The 24,182-nt window shown below is 37.7% G+C and overlaps 1 protein-coding gene across 1 annotated transcript in view; it reads left to right on the plus strand.

Moving 5' to 3' along the window:
- Positions 1 to 24,182, plus strand: part of frem2a (FRAS1 related extracellular matrix 2a) — a 161,919-nt gene that overhangs the window by 80,583 nt on the left and 57,154 nt on the right. The window contains exons 5-6 of the mRNA XM_049468896.1: positions 2,538 to 2,663; positions 5,206 to 5,457. Of these exons, the coding sequence (XP_049324853.1) occupies positions 2,538 to 2,663; positions 5,206 to 5,457 (378 nt within the window). The remainder of the gene's footprint in view (positions 1 to 2,537; positions 2,664 to 5,205; positions 5,458 to 24,182) is intronic.

Below are 24,182 nucleotides of genomic sequence, written 5' to 3' on the forward strand. Positions count from 1 at the left end.
CACAAACTGTGCAGAAACAGATTGGATGTGCTAAAGAACGAGGGAATAATATCTTCCTTTAGGCAATTCGCTCTTAATCAAGACCTCAATAAGACCTCTGCAGGAGATGCTTCAGATTAGTGGACACAATCTACCAACCCCTGACTTCTGGAAAGCGCTCTCTCAGTCTTGGACTTTTTTTTATCTGTTTCATATCTCTAAATTTATATACCAATTTGTCACTTATCTCTTGTCTCAGCTTTTAGCTCATCAAACAAATTTAAATGTTAGTCTAAGACAACACAAGTAAACATTAAATTCAGTTTTAAAATAAAGGTTTTCATTATTAAGGGAGAAGAAAAATTAAACCTACATGGCCCTGTATGAAAAAGTGTTAAAACATAAATTAACTCACGTTTATTTATCACACGTAAGTTAAATTTCTCTAGCCACACCCAGGCCTGATTACTGCCACACCTGTTCTCAATTAAGAAATCACTTAAATGGGACCTACCTGACAAAGAGACATAGACGAAAATATACTCAAAAGCTAGACATCATGCCAAGATCCAAAGAAATTCAGGAACAAATGAGAATGAAAGTAATTGAGCCATTTCTAAAGTCTTGGGACTCCAGCAAGCCACAGTGAGAGACATTATCCACAAATAGAAAAACATGGAACAGTGGTGAACCTTCCCAGAAGTTGCAGATGACTAAATTACCCCAAGAGTACAGTGATGACTCATCCAAGAGGTCCCTAAACAAGACCCTAAAACAACATTCAAAGAACTGCAGGCCTCAATAGCCTCAGTTAAGATTCAGCATTCATGACTCCACTATAAGAAAAAGACTGGGCAAAAAAATGGCTTCATGGCAGACTTACAAGATGAATGTTGAGCTGAGGTTTATCTCAATTTTGCAACAAAAAAAAACACCTTGTTGATCCCCAAGACCTTTGGGAAAATACTCTGTGGACTGACGAGGAAGGTGGAAGGTGTGAGTCCCATTACATCTGGTGTAAAAGTAACAACGCATTTCAGCAAAAAAAGAACATCATACCTACAGTAAAACATGGTGGTGGTAGTATGATGGTCTGGAGCTGTTTTGCTGCTTCAGGACCTGGAAGACTTGCTGTGATGAATTAAACCATGAATTTTACTCTATACCTAAAAGTCCTGAAGAAGAATGTTCAGCCATTTGTTTTCGTGACCTCAAGCTAAAAAAAACAAACTTGGGTTCTGCAGCAGGACAATGACCAACAACACACCAGCAAGTCCACCTCTGAAGGTACTGGCTGAAGAAAAACAAAGTGAAGACTTTGGATTGTCCTAGTCAAAGTCCTGTGGCATGATCTTAAAAAGGCGTTTTATGCTCGAAAACCCTCCAATTTGGCTGAATTACAACAATTCTGCAAAGAAGAGTGGGCCAAAATTCCCCCACAACGTTGTTACTGCTAAGGGTGTTGCAACCAGTTAGATTTATGGGTTTTAGGGGGCAAACATTTGATTTTAAAACTTTATTTTGTGTTTACTTTTATTGTCTTTGACTAATATTTAAATCTGTTTGATTATATGAAACATTTAAGAGTGACAAACATGCAAAAAAGAGAAAAATCATAACGAGGACAAACACTTTTTTTTTACACTATATATTTCTACTCTTTCCTCTCTTACTACTGTTTTTCTCTCTCTCTATCTCTTTCTCTGTCCATCTGCCTCTTCTCTGCAGAAGTGCCGCTGTGGTGGAGATGTGAGTGAGGGATCAAAGATAATGAGAACATGCGTAGAGGGATCTGGGACGAGAGTAGCGAGTACAGTCTGAAGGGTGTTTTCAGTTTTCATGTTGTTTTTTTTATTTATTTTTTTTGTATTTTTTTTTCTTATTGGTCCCAGTGCGTCAGTGGGAAAACGGTCTCCGCGTTGCTCTGTTGATTTCGTAACATCTCCGAAACATGCGAGAGGTTTGCCTTTTCATTGATCGCTCCCTGACCAGCCACAGCTTCGCTTGCCCACTCGCTCACTTCAGAGCTGTATAAAATCTGTTTAGATGTTGACTCGTTCCTGACCTCCGGTATTTGAAAACAGAAACGGCTGAACGCGCTCCCATTCAGACGATTTCATCCGCCGCGGTCAATAGGCGCATATGTTGCAGAATGCAGAGCACCTTCCGTCTGGGACTGATATTGTGTTGCTGTAAAGGGCAAAAAAAAAAAATCTAATATTAAAAAAAAATAACTGTTCAGTCGGGCACAGTTGGGAGTTCACATCAAAAAATCTTTTGGTTTTTTTCTTCTTTTCTTTCGGGAGTGGGGGGTTGCTTTTGTTGAAAGTAGAAATGGCGTACGCACCAGGACAGACACATCCTCAACCCAAGCGAAATAATGATGTTTTGAAGAATCACTCTGCTCTCTGCGGTTCTCTAAATTGGCTGCCTCCCAGGGTAGCCCTAAATCCTTCTGTGGCTGAAATTAGAGTATGCTCTAACTCTCTCTCTCTCTCTCTCTCTCTTTCTCTCTTTCTTTCTCTCTCTCTCTCTCTCTCTTCCTCACTTTCTCCCAGAGTCCAAAGTGTTCATTCCCCAGGTGAGTTTTGCTGTCGAGGAGGACGTCGGGGAGCTACTGATTCCAGTGCGCAGAACCGGAGATGTCAGTGAGGAGCTGATGGTACTCTGCTACACTCTACAAGGTACAGCAAGGTCCAGCATGCACTGGAGCACCACTCATCCATCAGTGCCTCAGCGCACTTCGTTGTTTCGAAGTAAAAAATTGTTGAATTTCATGAAATTGAAGTGCAACAACCCAAAGGGTCATGACGTATAAAAAGCCACTTTCAAGCCGCGCCGGCAGTCAGTGAATCACCGAGTGACTGATGACTGATTTATTATGGTCTAATAATGGTTGGTGTTAATGTCATTTTACCCTTTAAATGCACATGGGTGACATTTCAAAAAGTCAAAAAAAAAAGACCTGTTTTCTGTTCTCTAAATATCATAGAACGTATATAGCAGTGTAAGATTTCTTTTAATCAGCCAATGTATATAAATGACATACAGCACTGTGTGAAGGTTTTAAACACCTGTAAAAAATTATACATTACTCATGTGGACAGTAGGTAATCCTTTACTCAATTAAACACTAATACTAGAAATTATGTCCAATGAAAAACATGCATTTTCTTTTCAGTTTTACCAATTTAAAAAATTTAAAACACCTTTTTAAGGAATCAATAAATCAATTAAGTTAATAAGTTTATTTTTTAGGTATTTTGGAGAATTTGTGTTGGTCCATTCATCAAAAATATTTTGACAGTGTGTGTGTGTTCAAACTAGGGGTGGGCGATATGGCTCTAAAATAATATCACGATATTTCAGGGTATTTTTGCGATAACGATATACTTTGCGATATAGGAACACTAAAATAATTCATTCATTTCAGGAATATAGTATAATAGTATAACAGAATAATCATAATGTGGCAAAATAAATAATATAGCATAAAATAATATAATGCAGCAAATAATATTGCAGAATATTTAGTGCATGCATATAAACTGCAAACTAAAACAATTATACAATAAATACACTTAAAGCTTCACAGTAAATAATAGACTACTTTTAAGACAGAACAGCTCTATTATCACGATATGGATTTTTAATATCACGATATTTCTGTGTCATGATATATTGTATACAATATAATATTGCGCACCCCTAGTTCAAACTATTTATAGTGGCTTGTAAAGATTTTCATACCCCTTGAACTTTTTTACATTTTGTCACATTATGACCACAAACTTAATGAAAGTGTATTTCATTGAGATTTAAACATTATCATGAACACCAAAGAACTCACCAGAAAGGTCAGAGACAAAGCTGTGAAGAAGTTTAAAGCAGGGTTAGGTTAAGAAAACATGTTCCAAGCTTTGAGCATCCCAAGAAGCACTATTCAGTCCGTCATCGAAAAATATAAAAAGTGTTCAACAACTGCAAACCTACCAAGACATGGTTGGCCACCCAAACTGACAGATCGAGCAAGGAGAGCACTGAAGAAGCAGCCAGTAGGCCTATGGTCACTCTGGAGGAGCTGCAGAAATCCACAGATCCACCAGTCTACCTGATAGGTGGAGAAATTGGGCATGTTTGAAGACGTTCAGGACTTTGACCAAGGCAAAAGCATTCTAATGCCAGGTTCACACTCAGGTTTCTCAGTTGTCAGTCGTTGTGCTGTTCACACACAAGTAACATGCAAGGTATTGAGTTGTTGAGATTTTCACACTACATGACTGAACTAAACACACACGAAAACTGGCAAGGCCATGCCAGAGAATGTCTAAAGGAGAATACGCACTTGCAGTGAGTCCAAAATGAATGGGTTCCTGTGGAGCAACTGAGCAAAATCAGAGTTTATAAATGTTTAATCAGTTCTATACTGAAATATGTACTTATGCACTCAACTCAGAACGTATATCAAATGTTTTACTACCACAGTCATAATTATTTAAGGTTTTAAACTTTTTGATACTATAGCTCTATCTCACCAACCAATCAGCTTAAAGCAAAAATGCTAGCATCTTTACTGACTAAACCTTGTTTGCTGTAGAAAAATATAAAAAAAAAATAACAGGCACGCTTTCTTTGCTTTTTTTTAAAATGAAAAATCATTATTTTACTTTATAAAATTAAAGGTACGCTCAGAATAGTATTTAGTAGTTAGTCACTTTTTTTATTCACGTTTTTAGCTTTTAGCTCTATTCACCCCCATTCATAGAGGACTCACTCGCAAGCTCCCTCTAGTGTTTAACAGTAATTTACTGATATAACAGGGGACCAGAAAGTGGTCAGACTCTCCATAAACAGCTCTGACCATGCAGCAGATGTGTTTTTGACTCGTGGTTCTCTCTTTCTGTTATCCCATTAACTGTAGGTAGTCTTCCGACTCCCAGTCTCCAACTGGATCAGATGTTTAGCATGCCAAATAATATTTGCCGGGCGTCTCCAACTGGTCGGAGATCAGTCAGCGATGGCTCAGCAAGCGTCTTCCAGTAGTTCACACTACAAGACTAAGCGAGCACAGAGTGATCCCTGATTTTTCTCTGAGCAGATTTTATGTCGACAATCAAAGAAAAACTGCATTTCAGAACTGTTTATTCTGGTTTACATCTTGTAACTTCAGTCTACAGTCCCTCCCTCACTCCTCTTACTCTCCCTCTTCTCCCTCATCCTCTGCAGGCTCTGCTAAAGGCACTGTTCCGAGTACCGTCCTCTCTTACTCAGACTACATCTCCCGGCCCGAGGAGCAGGTCAGCATGCTGCGCTTTGATAAAGACGAGGCGGAGAAGTTTTGCCGGGTGGTCGTCATCGATGACTCCCTGTATGAGGAGGAGGAGAGTTTTAATGTGTCTCTCAGCATGCCGTTGGGTGGCCGCCTGGGCTCGGAGTACCCCAGCACTCGCATCAGCATCCTGCCCGACCTGGATGACGGTAAGAAATGCTCTTAAATCAGGGGTGTCCAAACTTTTTTTGTTGGGGGCCAGAAGGAGAAATATATTTGAAGTCACGGACCACAGACTCTATAATAAAACAAATAGTGAAATATACCACTTTAAATAATACATTTTCCTGATTACTTTCATTTACACACCATTTAACTTGACCTACTATCTTTATCTATCTTTGACAGTGTTGTGTAAACTAAGATTTTTCAAATTAATGTTTCATTTCATGATGTCTCTTAATATTAAACTTCTTAATTACAGCAAAATTTAGACTCTTTGCCCCGTTTTTCTACGCTAGAAATGCGCATACTCTCCGCTTTAAGACTCTTTGGCCCGTTTCTGACACCTAGCGTTCAAACTTTGAATCTCACATTATAAAAACCTGCTTAACAGCGGGCCAACTTTCATTCTATTTCTAAAATACCTCGTGGGCCGCTCCAAAAAAGGAAACAGGCCGCAAATGGCCCGCGGGCCGTAATTTGGACACCTCTGTCTTAAAGGATAAGTGCAGACATTTTTTTATGTTTCTATTCCTCTTTTTTTTTGAAGTAATGCATTGTTAACACTTGATTCTATACACAGTTTCAACACAAAATATATTGCCAAAACCAGTAAACCAAAAAGCATATTTTTTTATTTAATTTATTTATTTTATTAAAGTTTACTTTCTCATTTGCAGGTTTCTCACACAATCATCTGACACTGAAATATGCTCAAATATAAAACAATACATAGGATCAGTAATAATTCTGATCAAATAATAACCTAGAAGGTGGTGCAGCAATGAATTATTATCTAGTCCTTAATTCCTCTGTGATAAGGAGGTGAAATTAGCTTTTATTAGTTTTTTTCGCTCCACCTTAAATGCTGCAGCCTCTGCTGTCTGTTGCACCATTTAAGGTGGAATTGGAAGTTTTGCTAGCAAGCCAGCTATCTACTGAGAGAAACTATTAGTTTCTTTAATATAGTATGCTTGTTATGTACTGTGTGTGAAGATAGTTCTAAATAAAATATAATTAATTAAGTCTTTGTGTGTGTAAAGGGGAGGGGTTCAGTTCAGTTTTGTGTGAGTGTGTTGGGTGTGTGTTGGGTGTGTGTTGGGAAGGGTGGGGTTCAGCTCTGTCACTGTGTGTTGAGAAGTCTGACTTCCTGGTGGAAGAAGCTGTTGCAGAGTCTAGTAGTGGAGGCTCGGATGCTCCTGTATCTTCTGCCGGACAGCATTAGAGCGAAGAGTCCGTGTGAGGGATGGGTGGGGTCGTCCACAATGCTGGTGGCTTTGCGGATGCAGCGTGTAGATGGTGTAGATCTCGGTGATGGAGGGAAGAGAGACTCCGATGATTTTCTCAGCTGTCCGCACTATCCGCTGTAGGATCTTGTGGTCTGAGGTGTTGCAGTTCCCAAACCAGACGGTAATGCAGGTGCTCAGGATGCTTTCCACAGTCCCTCTGTAGAACATTGTGTTATAAAGATTAAAAAAATTATCTGAAACCCAACAGCCCAAATCTGATTATGCCCATGTTTATTTAAATACCAAAATATTATAATTGACTATTTAAAAGAAAAATATGATGACATTGATTGGTTTATAGCCTCAAGGTGTGTTGGGAGATGAATCAGTGTTTTGTTGCTCTCTTTCTGTCACCACAGAAATTTAAAATGGAAACTGCATCACTGGTGTTCGCTCGTATTTACAATTCTAGACCTGCTTTTTTCAATTTTTAATGCTGCCTAGTGATTTAATCATCTGTCTGTGCTGAACAAACAGCAAGACTGCTGGCAAACAGCTGGGCATCTCCAGCCTGAAATATGCAACACCAGGCTGATTGGTGCAATACCAGGATCACCGACTAAAGCAGGCTGAAGGACAGTGGGGTTTAGAATAAAACATTATACTTATTTCAATTTCTAAATAGAAACATGGGTTATTCTGAGTTATTCTGTGTTGATTTGTTTCTGGTAAGAAAAAATGTGGATGTAGATATTGCTGATATATTATGCTGCTACATAAAAGCTGGTGTCTTTGTTAATGACAACGTTACAAGATACAGTCCAACAGACTAATGCACTGGATTGCACAGTCATATGAAAAAGTTTGGGCACCCCTATTAATCATAATAATTTTTAGTTCTAAATATTTGAGTGTTTGCAACAGCCATTTCAGTTTGATATATCTAATAACTGACGGACACAGTAATAAAGTATGCAAAAGCACACCTCAGGCGACTCTGTTTGTGGCGTGCTTGCAGAAATGGCTTCTTTCGCATCACTCTCCCATACAGCTTCTCCTTGTGCAAAAGTGCGCTGTATTGTTGAGTAATGCACAGTGACACCATCTGCAGCAAGATGATGCTGCAGCTCTTTGGAGGTGGTCTGTGGATTGTCCTTGACTGTTCTCACCATCCTTCTTCTCTGCCTTTCTGATATTTTTCTTGGCCTGCCACTTCTGGGCTTAACAAGAACTGTCCCTGTGCTCTTCCATTTCCTTACTATGTTCCTCACAGTGGAAACTGACAGGTTAAATCTCTGAGACAACTTTCTGTATCCTTCCCCTGAACAACGATGTTGAACAATCTTTGTTTTTAGATCATTTGAGAGTTGTTTTGATGAGCCCATGATGCCGCTCTTCAGAGGAGATTCAAATAGGAGAACAACTTGCAATTGGCCACCTTAAATACCTTTTCTCATGATTGGATACACCTGGCTATGAAGTTCAAAGTTCAATGAGGTTACCAAACCAATTTTGTGCTTCAGTAAGTCAGTAAAAAGTAGTTAGGAGTATTCAAATCAATACAATGATAAGGGTGCCCATACTTTTGCACCGGTCAAATTTTGGTTTAATGCATATTGCACATTTTCTGTTACAATAAACCTCATTTCAATCCTGAAATATTACTGTGCCCATCAGTTATTAGATATATCAAACTGAAATGGCTGTTGCAAACACCCAAATATTTAGAACTAAAAATGATTAAGATTAATAGGGGTGCCCAAACTTTTTCATATGACTGTATGTTGTTTAACCTCTTGAGACCCTGCGTCCTCATTTGAGGACATTATATTTCTGCTTCTCTGCATCATAATACTTCATTTTTTGGCCTCATATTTGCCACATGACAAAATTACACTCAATTGATTGAAAAAAGATGTCAGGAATCCCAGTCACAAGTTTCTACAACCAGTCCTAGACAGACACATGGTCTAGGTAAAACATTTTTATAGAATTCTATGTTTGAAACTAATTTATTTGCTTAATGGAGAAAGCTAAAATTTAGTTTTTAGACTAATTGGGTCCTTCTGATCATGCATGGTAAAGATAAAAATGTATTTTTTGCAAAATAAATTAAATTGCACACCAAGCAAAAGTCTGGGTCTCAGCAGGCTAATGTTGTTTGCCATCAGCAGCCAGAGTCCAAACGAGCACAGTTTGCCATGCTCGTTCTGGATGGGTAGATGGCGCACTCTATTCTTTGTCTGTCATTTTAAAGTTTTTTCCTTTTTCATTTTGGAGAGAATTTTAATTATAGAGTGTTTTTTTATTTGACAGTGATGATATATGCACTGTATAAAGACTATTAGAAGTAAAAGAACTGAGAATTGCACAAAACCATACAGATAACCATCTTTTTAATAGCGTTTATCAAGAAAACTTTGTATGTGGACTCTGAGTGGGTGGAGGAAGAAAGATTAAAAAGAATGATGAGAGGATCCATAGAAGTGCTTCCATTTTAGTTGTTTCCTTTTAGGTTTTAGGTTTTTGTGTGACAAGTAGGACATATAAATATATCAGTTTATCAACTCGATTATAGCTTTCTGCAAACCAGTGTTTTTGGTGGAAATGGTACAAATCTGTACAGATTAGCAGCCCACTTCTAGTAGTCTGTAGCAACAAAAATGTCTAAAAACTCAAATTTAAATGCAGTAGTCCCACTTGATCTGTCTCTTGGACGCTGTACACAGGAGTGTTCCTTCTCTACAGGCTTTGTGAGGCCTGAAGCAGCAGATAAAGATGAGGTCCTTTAAGCCTGTTTGCTTTCTCAGTGTAAGGAAATCTTTATGTTCCAGTTGTAAGCATGGGATTTCACAGCTTTTGTCTGGCTTTTGTCTCTGGTTTACTGTGCTTCTTATAAAACATTTCAGCAGAGAATAGGAGCTGAATCCTTAATCCAGATTAGATTCACAGAACAAACAGTCAGGTTTACCCCAAGCGCAAATAGTGTTGCGCGTATCATATTCTTTTATTCATAAACGAGGATTACTGGCCTGTTTTAGTGTTCCTGCAGTATGGAGCACTGACACGCTGTTTTCACTCATTAGCATGTACCATTAACAATTCATAACACAACTCAGAAATACCTCCTGAATGAGTCTGGCTGTAAATTGCAAATTAAGAAGCTGACAGAGATGGTTTCATCTTTTCATGGTTACACCTGAAATTCAACTGATCTATTGTCTGAAATATCATACATATTATTAACATTATGAAGCAGTTTTACCTTGAAATAGTGGCTCAGATAAAAAAAATCGTGTTGATTCTCCATTTGACAGCCTTGACACTCTCAGTCTGCCTGCTCTAGACTTTGAACTGTTCTCTAAAGGCTCCATTTCCCAGCATGCACCTACAATGGACTTCCCTGACTTCACTGATTACAGTACATGATGCTACGGTGTTCCTGTTCTCCGATCTACTAATTGGCTCCACCTGTCGTCACTAGTATACAGTGTACTAGTGTACAGTTTCTGATAGATAGATAGATAGATAGATAGATAGATAGATAGATAGATAGATAGATAGATAGATAGATAGATAGATAGATAGATAGATAGATACTTTATTGATCCTGAAAGATTTAGCAGCCAGTAGCAGTTACACAACACAGTAAAAACAAACAATAGGGGGAGTATAATAAGACAGCAAAGTAAGAAACATAAGACTATAAAATTCTAAAAAGAGATTTAAAATATATATACATAAATATATAAATACAAAAACTATACAAAGTGTGGAAGTAATCAGTCATAGATATGAGGTAGTGCAGTAATAGAATAAATTAAATTAAGTATAGGAAATAACAGATATCAGCAGATATGACAAAAACTAAACATAAATCTGTGCATGTTTTGCATTAAAGGGTTGGGTTTGTGCACTGCTGTGTGTTCTGTATGTGTGTGTGTGTGTGTAATGAGCGGGGTCTATGCGCACTGTTGTCAGGGTTGTAATTAAGTCAGTAGTGCACATGTGTTTTTTGCTGCAATGATTTTTTTTGTTGCAGAAATGAACCTGAACAGATATATTCCCAAGCGCCCTTGATATTTAAATGACGCAGGCTTTATGGGGTGCAAGATAGCATCAATAAATCTCAGGGCCCTTAATGTCAGTAAATAAGTTGAAACAAACTTGAGTTACTTAAGAATTCAGAGCAAGTCATACAGAATTAAACATAGCTCAGCCTCAAAGATAAGAAATGATATGCATTTAGAAATAATGATATGCTCCGTCATGATTTAAAGGAAGAAATTAAAGTCATCAGCTTATGTAATCATGCACTTTATGCTAAGCACTTAGAGGCTGTGATATCTGGATGTTTTTTTTTTTTTCCCTTTAACAGTGATTTGGCAGCAAACAAACTTTGAGCTCTGCACATTAATATGCATTAACTCGTTAACGTGTGGATTTTAAGTGGCTTTTTACAAGGACGCGTTAAAAATAGTGCGGAAAGCGCTAAAGAGAGAGGGGAAAGCTAATCACTGCAGCGTGGAGGTAATAACACAGCATTTTGAATAGGACTTAATTACCTTGCTGCACATTTGCACATTTTTTTGTGTCATCACGCCATTATCAAGCTTTTCAAGCATTTTCTGGTTCTTTGTGAGTAGACAGAACAGACAGAATATCCCACCTCCACTTAGAGAGGTGCTCAGAATGACATATATTCACCCAGTGCTTCTAGGAATAGTGCTATGTGTGTGTGTGTGTGTGTCTACTTGAAGGCTGAACATGGATTAGTAGGAAATCCAGCGTGCTTTAGACAGTCAGGTGGAGTTTTGGTGTGAAAGGTTTGATTGATTTCTCTCCACACGGCTCTCGTAGAGGTGGAGCTGAGCTCTTCAGGGGGTTGCACAGCAGATTTGTGCTAATGCTGCATGGGTGGAAGAGGAAGGTGCTGCTTGATGAGAGCTTACCCCGGTGGCTTGTTTTGACATGCTGCAGTATGTTAGCTGCTCTTCTTTTCTCTGTCCACACACACACACACACATACACACTCGAGCCTCAGGCTCTTAAGTATCCGGTCTCATTTTCTGCCGTACTACATCCCGAGGGCTGGAGATCTTATCCGCTACATATCTGAAGTGTTTATCTTTCAATCTTCTCTGAAATCCCTGAAAATAGTGATACTATTCATGTTTAGCAGGATCAGCATTAGCATTAGCACATTAGCATGTGGGAGATCTGACATTTTGTTCAATAAAACCATGCAAACATATAATTTTTTGTGTGGTATTAGTTTAAGCAGACGGTGTTTGTCTATTGTTGTGACTTGGATGAAGATCAGAACAAATTGAATGACCAATTTATGCAGAAATCCAAGTATAATTCTAAAGGGGTTCACATTAGGGGTGGGCGATATGACCCTAAAATAATATCACGATATTTCATGGTATTTTCACGATAACGATACTCTTGGCGATATGACAAAACATTTTAAAAATATATATATATTTTTTTCAAAAATACACTATACACTGCAAGAACATAAAAAAATATTTAATTGTTACGTACAATATAAAACTGCACACTCCTTAGTGAGATATTAAAAAATACAAGAATTTTATCAGATTTGTAACAGAAGTCAACAATCCAGAATATCATGATACTAATAATTAAGCACTCCAAATATCTCTATATATCCAGGATTAAAGTAAAAGAAATGATACTGGACAGATATAATCTCTATGTCTCTAGTAGATATATAAGGGGAAATGGGATGGGTGATATGGCACGATATTTTAGGGTATAATATCGTTCACGATATTTACAAATTTTGGCGATATTATCGTGTACGATACGATATGGCACACCCCTAGTTCACATATTCTTTTTTCCTGCAACTGCACATGCATTTCTGGACAAGCTGAGAGATAACATGCGACTGAGGTGGCAAAAGAGTATTACAGGATTTTGCACAAATATCACACTGCAGCTTTACACAGTTCTCACAAGCGATGTCCTGCCTTCACTAGAGTTACATAGTACAGAGTAGCATTGATAAAGACATTGTGCTTCCTATTACATTTAGTGGAGCATCACAATGATTCTGAAGTTGCTATTTTAAGGTAAAATGCTTCATAGTGCTGCTGTAAAAGAAAACTGCTGGCTGCTGAAACTTTAGTAAATAAGGAATATGAATCAGCCACCCATTCAATATCTCTACTTATTGCATTCCTAAGAGAGAGAAATACATGCATTTCTCTCAATTCATGCAATTTTGCCTGACCCATAATCTGTGCATTCATGCTTCTGTTTCTTTCATAAAATGCGAGCAGAATAAACCCTTATAAACTTCAGAAGTTATGAGTTGGTCAGGATGCTTAATGCACAGAGTAATAAAGAGGCTCATATGCATATTGCAGCATCACTATGGCAAAGGCCAAAAACTTACCATACTAACAAGCAGTCTATTGTGATATTCTACTGCTTAAGATTTCGCACACACACACACACACACACACACACACACACACACACACACATAGACACACATATGAATTATTAAACTCATGTTTTTAGAATGGAGTGCTTATATGGGTCAAATAGCATTTCTGCTTTCATTTTCTTTTGAGGATTTCTGCACACACTGATATGCCACACAATATTAGTTCCTATCCCATGACTTTTGCCACATCCCAAAGAAAGCTAGATGTATGTATGTGATTTTTTCTGGAGTTACTTGTCTTTTCACATGGACAGTTCTAGCCAGACACTGCTGGTCACGATCATTGCCAACCACTATACTCTCCACTATTGGTCATAATACATTGTTTTTCCCAATTGCTACAAAACACAATTCACAAAACTACACAATCAAACTGCAAAATACTGTACCTCACATATTCTGCAAAATGAAGTAATAAAAACCAAACCTACACACAACTACACTTTGTTGGGCATAATGAAAAGCACTCTCATCTTTAGTAAGCTTTGCCATTATATTAAAATACTTAAAGTTGTAGAAAATTCTTCAGAGTTCACATTTACAGAAATATTTACAGATACACACTAGGGCTGTCACGATTCGAAATTCTAAATCCTCGATTCGATTTTATTTCCGATTTTAGGGTCACGATTTGATTCGATTCTCGAATTTCTTTTTTCTTTTTTTACAGCAGAGAGTCCTATGCCAGTTTTAGATTAGTCTATGGTCATTCATTGCTTTGATTCATCAAATTTACAATATCTTATTTCAAAAGGTGGGCTTGATATAAGTGATGCAAATTAATACAAGTGATCTGTAATACACCACATTAGGCACTTGGTCAAATTTAAATAATTTAATTAAGATATATATGTAATGCCATCTAGTGGCTTTTTTTGGTAGCAGCAGTGTGCACTATTAAAACAGCAATGTGCAACATAACAAAATAAATAACAAAAAAATACAGGAACAGTCATGTACAAAATAATAGAACAATTAGAGCCTTAACAAACTGAACTCTATCCTACTATAACAGTTAAACATAAAAAAATAAGACTTTAAGACTTTTTCGGTCCCTGAGAATGAGAAGTTTTGTTCTTTAATAAAGATATATTATTAACTTTATCTGAGAGAAAGATGCTCCTTAAGGTACCAAAACTTTAACATATTTGAGGCTAGACAAAACAACTGTTACTTTTATATTTTCTGTAAGTTTTTCTTTAAGAAGATGAGAATGTCCACATTCTCTGGAGAAAGAGCTGCTCTTTGAGCAGTCACAATGTCCGCGGCGTCGGCTACAGTGTGCTGCACCGTTTGTGTAGTGCGGGTGCTTGCGTAGATTAGAGGGAGGGATAGTCGATCCTCTTTTTGACGTCGAGGCTCGAGACCATGACATAATTTCCATCGATTTCGATGAAATATTGAAATCGTGACACCCCTAATACACACACATAATGCTTTATTTTTTTTATTTCTCATCAAACATGTCAGTGCAACATATTTACAGATATATTTACAGTTCACAATTTTTGGCAATAACTAAAACACAATTTTGTAAACTAGGCTAAAAAAATAGGTTTTATCAAAATACTTAACACAATTCACAAAAACCAAACATCCAAACAGCAAAATACCTCATTTAACTACATATAGCTATTAGCTATTAGCTATATCAACCTTTGGCACCAAACAGCACAAACTTTATTCATATTACCAGATTTTAGTTTACCCAACTACACACTGTTGGTCATAATGAAAAGCACTCATCTTCAGTAAGCTTTGCCATTATATTAAAATAGTTAAAGTTGTAGAAAGTTCTTCAGATTGTTTACAAGCACAGAAATATTTCCAGATACAATCACAGGCTTCTGCAACATATGAACATCCAATATATTTACATTGTAGTGAACAAAAATATGCTCACAAAAAACAGTAAACTGAAAAACTAAATTACAGAAGAAATGTGCAGAAATAATATTTAGAAAAATAGGAGCTCACTTCTAGTCTTTTTATAGTGCTTACTTACTGATTGGTAACAATTGTGGTAACAATTAATTATTGAGGTGTTTCGGTGTTTGGCCAGGTGATGCACACAGCTCTGGAAAAAAATGAAGAGATCACTTCAGTTTCTGAATCAGTTTCTCTGATTTTACTATTTATATGTTTATGTTTGAGTAAAATGAACATTGTTGTTTTATTTTATAAACTACAGACAACATTTCTCCCAAATTCCAAATAAAAATATCGTCATTTAGTGCATTTATTTGCAGAAAATGAGAAATGGCTGAAATAACATAAAAAGATGCAGAGCTTTCAGACCTCAAATAATGCAAAGAAAAATACAAAGTTCATATTCATAAAGTTTTAAGAGTTCAGAAATCAATATTTGGTGGAATAACCCTGATTGGTTTTTAATCATGCATCTTCGCATCATGTTCTCCTCCACCAGTCTTACACACTGCTTTTGGATAACTTCATGCTGCTTTACTCCTGGTGCAAAAATTCAAGCAGTTCAGTTTGGTGGTTTGATGGCTCTTGATCATCAATCTTCCTCCTGATTATCTTGATTTTTTAGAGGTTTTCAATTTGGTAAAATCAAAGAAGCTAATCATTTTGAAGTGGTCTTATTTTTATTTTTCGTGTATATTGGCCAATTAGCTTATGTTGTGGCATTTTGAATGGCAGTGTTTTGATATGGAAATATGTGACTTTGTAATTTTGTTGTCTTATTAGGCGAACCATGTTCAGTGCATTAAAAAAAGGACAATTTTAAACTGCAAAATGTGTGTAAAGCAGAAAATGTGAGTGCTTGAGAAGAGGTTACACTCTCTGTGTGTCAGTTTAAATAATTGTGATATGCATGTCATTTTAGCATGTTAGCAATTGAAAAAAATGTAATGCATCGAATGGTGTATTCCTGTACTGTTCTGTACTGTCCCATGACTTTTGGCATGTCCATGTATCTGTGGTGTTGTTGTTAGCGCGTCCAGCGCTGGATTGTAGATGGTACAAAGAGTTTCACACAGTAGTTCAACTCAGCTCAAATCTTTAAGCTTAAAGCCGATGTTATAGTAGAATAGCTGTGTCTGGGTGTTCAGCTTTGTCACGGTGCTCAGAGTGTTGAGGGAGTGAGGAGGTGGTTGGTGTGGTGGATGGATGGATGGATGGATGGATAGAGAGATAGCTGTCAGCGGAAGAGATTGAAGACGGGCGGCTCTGCTGAGTGATCAAACAAGCTGAATGAAAGAGTAGGCAGTGTGTGTGGGTACGTAATTGTGTGTGTGTGTCCAGGGGGCTGCAGGCAAACAGACTGAAGCGGGCCAACCTTCAGGCGTTTACGAATTGATCATATCTGTGTGTGTGTGTGTGTGTGTGTGTGTGTGTGTGTGTGCGTGTGTGAGTGTGTGTGTGTGTGTGTGCGTGTGTGTGTGTCATTGAATTGAGATGAGGGTCAGGAGTTCAGTTTCGTGTTAACTCAACCAAAACTCAATTTCCCCCCATCTACTGTGTGGGTCTAGGAAGTGTGTGTGTGTTTGTGTATTGTGTGTGTGTATGTGTTTGTGTATTATGTGAGTGTGTGTGTGTGTGTGTGTGTGTGTGTGTGTGTGTGGTATTGCCAACTATTCTGTTGATAAAAATGAAATAAAATGCTAACAATATAAAACGCAACACCTGGGGCTTGTCTGAAAGCTTGTCTGGGAAACATTTAACAGTGTTGTTTCCTTCTCTTGCTCTATGTCTATCGCTCTTTCTCTCTCTCTCTCTCGCTCTCTCTCTCTCTCTCTCTCTCTCTCTTTCTTCCCCTCTCTCTTTCTCTCATCCTTGCTATTTTTCCCTCTCTTACTTTACTATCTATTTCTGTGCATTATCTCTGTCACACACATTCGTTTTCTTTTTCTTTTGCTTTCTGTCTTTCTCTTGCTCTTTTGCTTTTTCCACTTTCCTTTGTTCTCTTCTCTTCATTCTCTCTCTCTAGTCACCCTTTTTCTTTTTTTCTGTTTCTCTTTTTTCTCTCTGATTTCTCTTCCTCTCTCACTCTTTCCACCAACATTTTTAACAGTTCTCTCACTATGTCTGTGTGGCCCCTTTGTTCATTCACTCTTTTTCTGTTTCTCTTTTTGTCGGATTTTCTCTTCCTCTATAATTTAATGTCTTAAATTATAATCCGGATATTTAAGGTCTTAAATTGTAAATGTCCTGTATGTATTACATTTTCATACAGTGTTTTTAATGCCGGTGGGAAAACACAGTGGCCCACTGTAAACATCTAATCTGGGGAGAGAACTAAGGATAGGGGAGAGCTCGCTAACATACAAGCGTTAGCGGGGAGCTAGCTAACATACTAACATTAGCGGCAAGCTAGCTAACATACTAATGTTAGTGGGGAGCTAGCTAACATACTAACGTTAGCGGGGAGCTAGCTAACATACTAACATTAGCGGGGAGCTAGCTAACATACTAACATTAGCGGCAAGCTAGCTAACATACTAATGTTAGTGGGGAGCTAGCTAACATACTAACATTAGCGGGGAGCTAGCTAACATACTAACATTAGCGGCAAGCTAGCTAACATACTAATGTTAGTGGGGAGCTAGCTAACATACTAACGTTAGCGGGGAGCTAGCTAACATACTAACATTAGCGGGGAGCTAGCTAACATACTAACATTAGCAGGGAGCTAGCTAACATACTAATGTTAGTGGGGAGCTAGCTAACATACTAACATTAGCAGGGAGCTAGCTAACATACTAATGTTAGCAGGTATAGCTAACATACTAATGTTAGTGGGGAGCTAGCTAGCATACTAATGTTAGCAGGTAGGTAGCTAACATACTAACATTAGTGGTGAGCTAGCTAACATACTAACATTAGCGGGGAGCTAGCTAACATACTAACGTTAGCAGGGAGCTAGCTAACATACTAACATTAGCGGGGAGCTAGCTGACATACTAACGTTAGTGGGGAGCTAGCTAACATATTCGTGTTAGTGGGGAGCTAGCTAGAAAACAAACATTAGCGGAGAGCTAGCTAACAGACTAACATTAGTGGCGAGATAGCGGACACACAAACGTTAGTGGGTAGCTATGTATTTCTGCTGACTTTTCACTTTTTTTACTCTTCTAGCTAGTTCTGCTCTTCTTTTTATTTTATTTTTCCTTTTGTCTTTGTCTGTCACCATCTCTTATATTTTTCTCTTTTTTCATTTTTTGCTTTTTCTACCCTTTTTCTCTCTCTTCTCTCTTTCTTTTTTGTTTTCTCTTTTAATTTTTAATTCACTCACCTCCCCCTCTCGTTTTACTCTCTTCACCTTTATCTCTTTGTTTCTCACTCTTTTTTGTCACTTTCTTTTCTTTTTATGTCCTTCTTATCTTCTTAGTTTTTTTGTCTTATATTTATGTATCTCTGTATCCTCTTCACTGTTTTTCTTTTACTGCCTTTCTTCAGTTCTCTCTACTTTCTTTTCTCTTCCTTCTGTTTTCTGTTTCTCTGTTTGTCATTCTTTGACTCTTACTTATATCTTGTTATCTCTCTCTCTCTCTCTCTCTCTCTCTCTCTCTCTCTCTCTCTCTCTCTCTCTGTAGAAGCTAATGGACTGTGTCAGAACACACACAGCACAGATCTGTGGCTTGTTGTTATTTGGTCAGCAGTAGTGGGTCACTGAGTGAACTGGGTGGTCACTTTCTTCAGAGACCTGCAGAGAGAATATACTGTATATGATTTATGATCTCTGCAGACAGAGAGGGGCTGCTGTCTGTTGTTCTCTGTGTATGAGTAAGACCAGGCACAACACACACACACACACACACACAAACTCCTAACAATTTAGCAAACAGATTATTGTTATTTTTAGCAATCCAACCATCCGGCTGCCTCACAGTCTGTTTTCTCTTCATCAAAGTTGTCCTCAATATCCTGCTCATATTTCTTGTTTTTTCCAATAATCATGATCATTTTTGTTGCTGCCTTTGTGGATTTTTCGTTACTGAATCAGGCATTCTGTATTGGATCACATATTGTCACGTCTCTAGACTCTCCTAAATATTTAGATTTTTTTATTGTATGTATTTTATTTTGTATTCTGTTTATTGTTGGTGTGAAATTGGGTTTGTGCAGTTCTGTGTGTCCTTGTGTGTGTTTGTAACAAGTGGTTGTGTATGCGTGTTGAGTGCATATGGTGCGCCTGCATTGCTAGGATAGGAATAGATGTCTGACTGTTGACTGTTGTCTGGGTTGTAATCAGTCAGTGATGCACCTGTGTTTTCCACCACCAAGATAGCAATACACCAGAAATTTACCTGAACACACCTCACTTCAGGACCACCATCAGCGTAGATATATTCGTAAGCTCAGTAGCTATTTTAAAGGTGCACCTGCAGTTTGTGAAAGGGTGTGTAAGATAGCTATGTCTACAAGACCTTCTTCCAAAATTCTGCAAGCTCTTTTAGGTAGTTTTTATTATCTGTAACTATAAGCTGCCCTTTTTGTTTAGAGGTTACATCTTGCTTTATAAGATTTCTGTTTCAAAAGCCTTCTGTGGATAGTAGCCTCTAATAAATATACAAATTTGCCTGTTTCTTTTTTTGTCAGACTTGAGATTTGAGGATTTTTTTTTTCTTTTTTTTTTTTTTTTTTTACAATTGCAGGGATTTGGGGGAGGGTGCTGGGGAAGACGAAAAGGGGATTATTGGGGGAAGATGAGATAACAGGGGGAAAAAAGAAATAAAAAAAAAGTTTGAAAGCAAGACTGATAGGGATAGGAAGAAATAAAATTAATAAATAAAAAGAAAGAAAAACTAAAGTATATCTATCTATTTTTATGTTTTGATGACTAAACAGAGACATGAACATGTGTGCTGATTTTGTCTGATTTTTGGTCCATTCATTTAATTTGTGTGTGTGTGTTTGTGCATGTATGTATATGTGGGAGTATGTGTATAGCGGAGCTCTTTTTTAGCTATTGTTGATCTTTTTTTACTGTAGTATTTGAATTAGAGGTGTCCAGGCTGAGTCTGATTCGGTGGTTCTGATTGGTTGTGAGAGTGTTTCTAGGGATTTTTCTGAAGATTAATGAGACTTGTTCTGTCTTTGTTAGCCTACCTTAGCCACACAGTTCATTTTGTCAATCCCAAAGTTTGAAATGTCTTCATTCCAATGGATTTAATCCTTGTGTTTCAGCCTTATAATTGCTTATTTGACTTTCATTGGCACAGCACCTCTCCTCATGTCGAATAACAGCAACTAAACTACCGACTCCAAAGGTGTTTGAAAGCTTTGAAGCGAGCCTGTGTATCTCATGCCTGCGCTAATGAAGCAGTGGAGCACAGCTGAGTAATCGTACACAACACCTTTGAAGCTTTTGATGCTTAAACCATTATTGTGCCTGTAAATGAGGGGGGCTGTGTGTACCGGTTAAACAGCAGTGTCTGCATAATAAACCAAAAATATAGTTTCATTTGTTATAATGCTTATTTATTTATTAGTAGATCTCCTCTATAATACACCCACATGTTTAAGAAGTAATATAATAGCAAGAAACACTAAAAAAAAGAGTAAGATCAGTAAGAAAACATCTCCACATGCAGAGCTAAGTGGTAACGAGGGTTGTTTTTTACACCACCGGGCATTTACCTGAAATAAAACTACACAGAGATACAAAACGTCTCCCCTGCTCAATTTAAAACATCGTCTGTCAGTAGTACTCGCAGCTGTGGAAACACACCTGCATTAAGAAATGCCTTTGTGCTGTTTCCTGTGCCGGGGGACGTCTGGGGCACACACACAGGCCTTTTAGGTTAACATATATCTGTCAGTTATGAGCCTGTAGAGAGCTGTTGCTTCTTCCGGCTGTAATTGCTACCTCAGGCTCGACTGAACTGATGTTAGTGCAAAGTGAAGCTAAATTATTGGTTGTGTTGAATGTGAGCATTCAAACAAAGCAATTGTTCATCTTTAAAGCACTATATCTAAGCTGATACATGCAACAAACAATGCTAGCAAATTTAAGCTGTAATGCCAAACTCAGACTACACGACATTTTTGTCCCTCACAATGTTCACTATGACAGATTAAGCAGTTATTTTCGTTTTGCTTCGTTCTCGGGGGACTGGCAACACTACACGTTAGTCACCGACCAATCATCATCCGCGTCCTTGCGTGAGTTCATAGCTCATCGCGTGGGAGAAGCATAGAATCTGAGAATCACGGCTACAGAAGCTCTGTGCGTGATGGAAGTGCTTTTGTGCTGAAAAAAACTAAAAAAGGGGGAAAAGCGACTGCGGGCTCCTGGGTTCCTGAGTGACTCAAATGGACATTACATGCTTTTTGTACTCCAGAGAGAACTTAATGTATGGTAAAAATGGAGCTACTTAGGTTTCAGTGAATATAAACAGAATATCTCATGGATGAAGTAGATTATTAGATGATTATTAGATTATTCTTCTGTTTCTCTGGTCCAGCAAACTTCAGGAGCACCGTCCTGCATTCTTTTCCCGTGTTTACATCTGTGCGCCACAGAACGCTCTGTCTTCCTATTGGTCAGAGTCAGAGAGCACGTCGCGGAGCAGCATGTGTCAAACTAGGCGATAAAATACAAAAAATTCTAACACGCTAGAGTCTTTCCGTCGGATGCTCCGACAGCGTTGCTCACATCAAATTACTGATCTTTGACTGTGTCTCACTACACGGACCTTTGTCGCTCGCGACACTGAAATTCGGATCCGACGCACGCAATGTGACCCGGGTCAAAATCGGGTCAAAATCGTGCTAAAATCGTGTAGTCTGATCCGGGCATAAGCCCACTTTTACACTTTCTGAGAAGCTTTATTGAGTCCTGTTCTGTGGGATGAGTTATACACGGGGAGATGGGGTGTTATAACCAGTGTTTCTCAGTGGTGTTAGTCCCATCCAAATGCACCATGTCAGTTTAGATTATGGACTGTGCACTTCCACCATTTTTACAAGATTCTGGTGCCTTTTCTAAAACCACTCATAAAACTAACACAAAATACTAATCCCATGCAAATCGACGTGTGGGTAAATATTTTGTCATATCCTGTGGTTTTATAGATTTGTTCTCAAGTATGGAGGCACTTAAGGATGCATTTAGTGATTCCTCATTTTGGTCAAGTCTGTGGGAAATAGGGCTGTGCCATATCGTATAATCTGCAATAATATCGCAAACATTTTTTTATATTTTGAACAATATACCGCAGGGATCGAACCTGTGTTGTCAGGGTCGCGGTCCCCCCTGCTCCGGCTGTTGAATTGGAACGCGGCCGTGAAAAAACGCCTTTATAAGGAGATAGGGAGCCCGAGAACTGGCGGAAAAACGAGAACGGGCAGAAACTAAAGTCACGCCGAGCACGCTGAATACAGACCATACTGAATTCTAATTAAATACCCCTGGTATAGAAGATGCTTCTGCTACTTTTAAGTTGTATATCTGGCTGCATTTTGGCTCCAGTGGAAACAATAAACGCTAACAGAGTGACCAACAAGACACAAACCATATATAAATACTGTAAGTAAATCCTACACGTGACTGTTTCATAGGCAGCTGTACTAATCCCTTAGCTCTGTACTGTATTTAAAAACATGTTCTGTCTCTGTTTCACTTCAAGCATAGTCTTAATATGACTGGTTATGGTTCTGCATAGTTAAATTGCAAGAAATGTAGGAGAAAAAACACAAACCATAGGCTTAATATGACTGGTTATGGTTTGCACTTATTGTTTGCACTATAAAAGACCTAGAAATGTTTTATTTTTATTTTTTATTTTTACTTATTCTTATTTCTATTTCTTATAAAATTAATGTGTGAGAGAAAACAGTCTGTTAAGTGTGTGTTATGTGATTTTGTCAAATAAAACTCTAGTTTTCAAGCCATTTTTCCATTTTGACGTTTTCTTTAAGATTTAATTTTTAAATCTCGTCTCGTTCTCGTGAACCCAGTATCGTGTCTCGTCTCGTCTCGTCTCGTGATATTAGTGTCTCGTCACACCCCTAATATACAGTGATATATCGTGCCATATCACTCACCCCTAATTATTACATCAGGGTGCTAATTTTGTGCTGTTTTTAGCAAAAGAAAAATTCACACTGATCTCATTTCCCATTATATATCTACTAGAGACAGATTATATCTGTACAGTATCATTTAGTTTACTTTAATCCTGGATATATGGAGATATTTAGAGTGTTTTATTAGTAACATGACATTCTGGATCACTGACTTCTGTTACAAATATGAAAAAAATCTTGTATATTTTCATATCCCAGTTCGGGGTGTGCAATATGTATACAATAAGTAAAGCAATTTTCATTTTGTTGCAGTAGTGTATTCTTAAAATAAGAGTATAGTTACCGCAAAATACCATGAAATATCAGGATATTATTTTAGGGCCATATCGCCCACCCCTAGTGGGGAACCTGGAACAACACATCTGTCAGCTTTAGACAAGTCCGTTTTTATCATTTTAATATATTGGTTATACGATTGGTTACCATCTTATTTCATCATTGTACAAATGTTTTTTGGTTATGTTACATTACTTTTTCTAGTGATTATGAAAAAAATTAATCCTACAGTGAAGAGTAACATATAAAATTCATCTTTTAAAGAATCTTTTAAAGTCAATTTTTATTATTTGGTAGCAGACCTTTTTAAATGAAAATATATACAAAAATAAATAAATTAAAAAAAATAAAAAAATAAAAAATGTCTAATCCCTTCAGACCAATACTCATCCCCACTGAGGAAAAGACCTCACAAAACATGATGCTGCCACCCCCATGCTTCACATTTCTAATATTATGTGTTAAGAAAATTAGCCGTATCAGGTTTAAACCAAGATATGGATTTGGACATTTTGGAGCTGCTTTTTCATACTTAAAATTCTTTTTTAGATTGTAGTACTTTAGCTTATCAGAGACACACTTCTGTTTAAAAAGTGACAACTTTTTACTTTTTCACTTTTAAAAAGGCTGGGACTCCTTTTAGAGGAGCTCAAATGGGTTGTGA

The sequence above is a fragment of the Astyanax mexicanus genome, chromosome 20 (genome assembly GCF_023375975.1).
Source record: "Astyanax mexicanus isolate ESR-SI-001 chromosome 20, AstMex3_surface, whole genome shotgun sequence".
NCBI classification, from domain to species: domain Eukaryota; kingdom Metazoa; phylum Chordata; class Actinopteri; order Characiformes; family Acestrorhamphidae; genus Astyanax; species Astyanax mexicanus.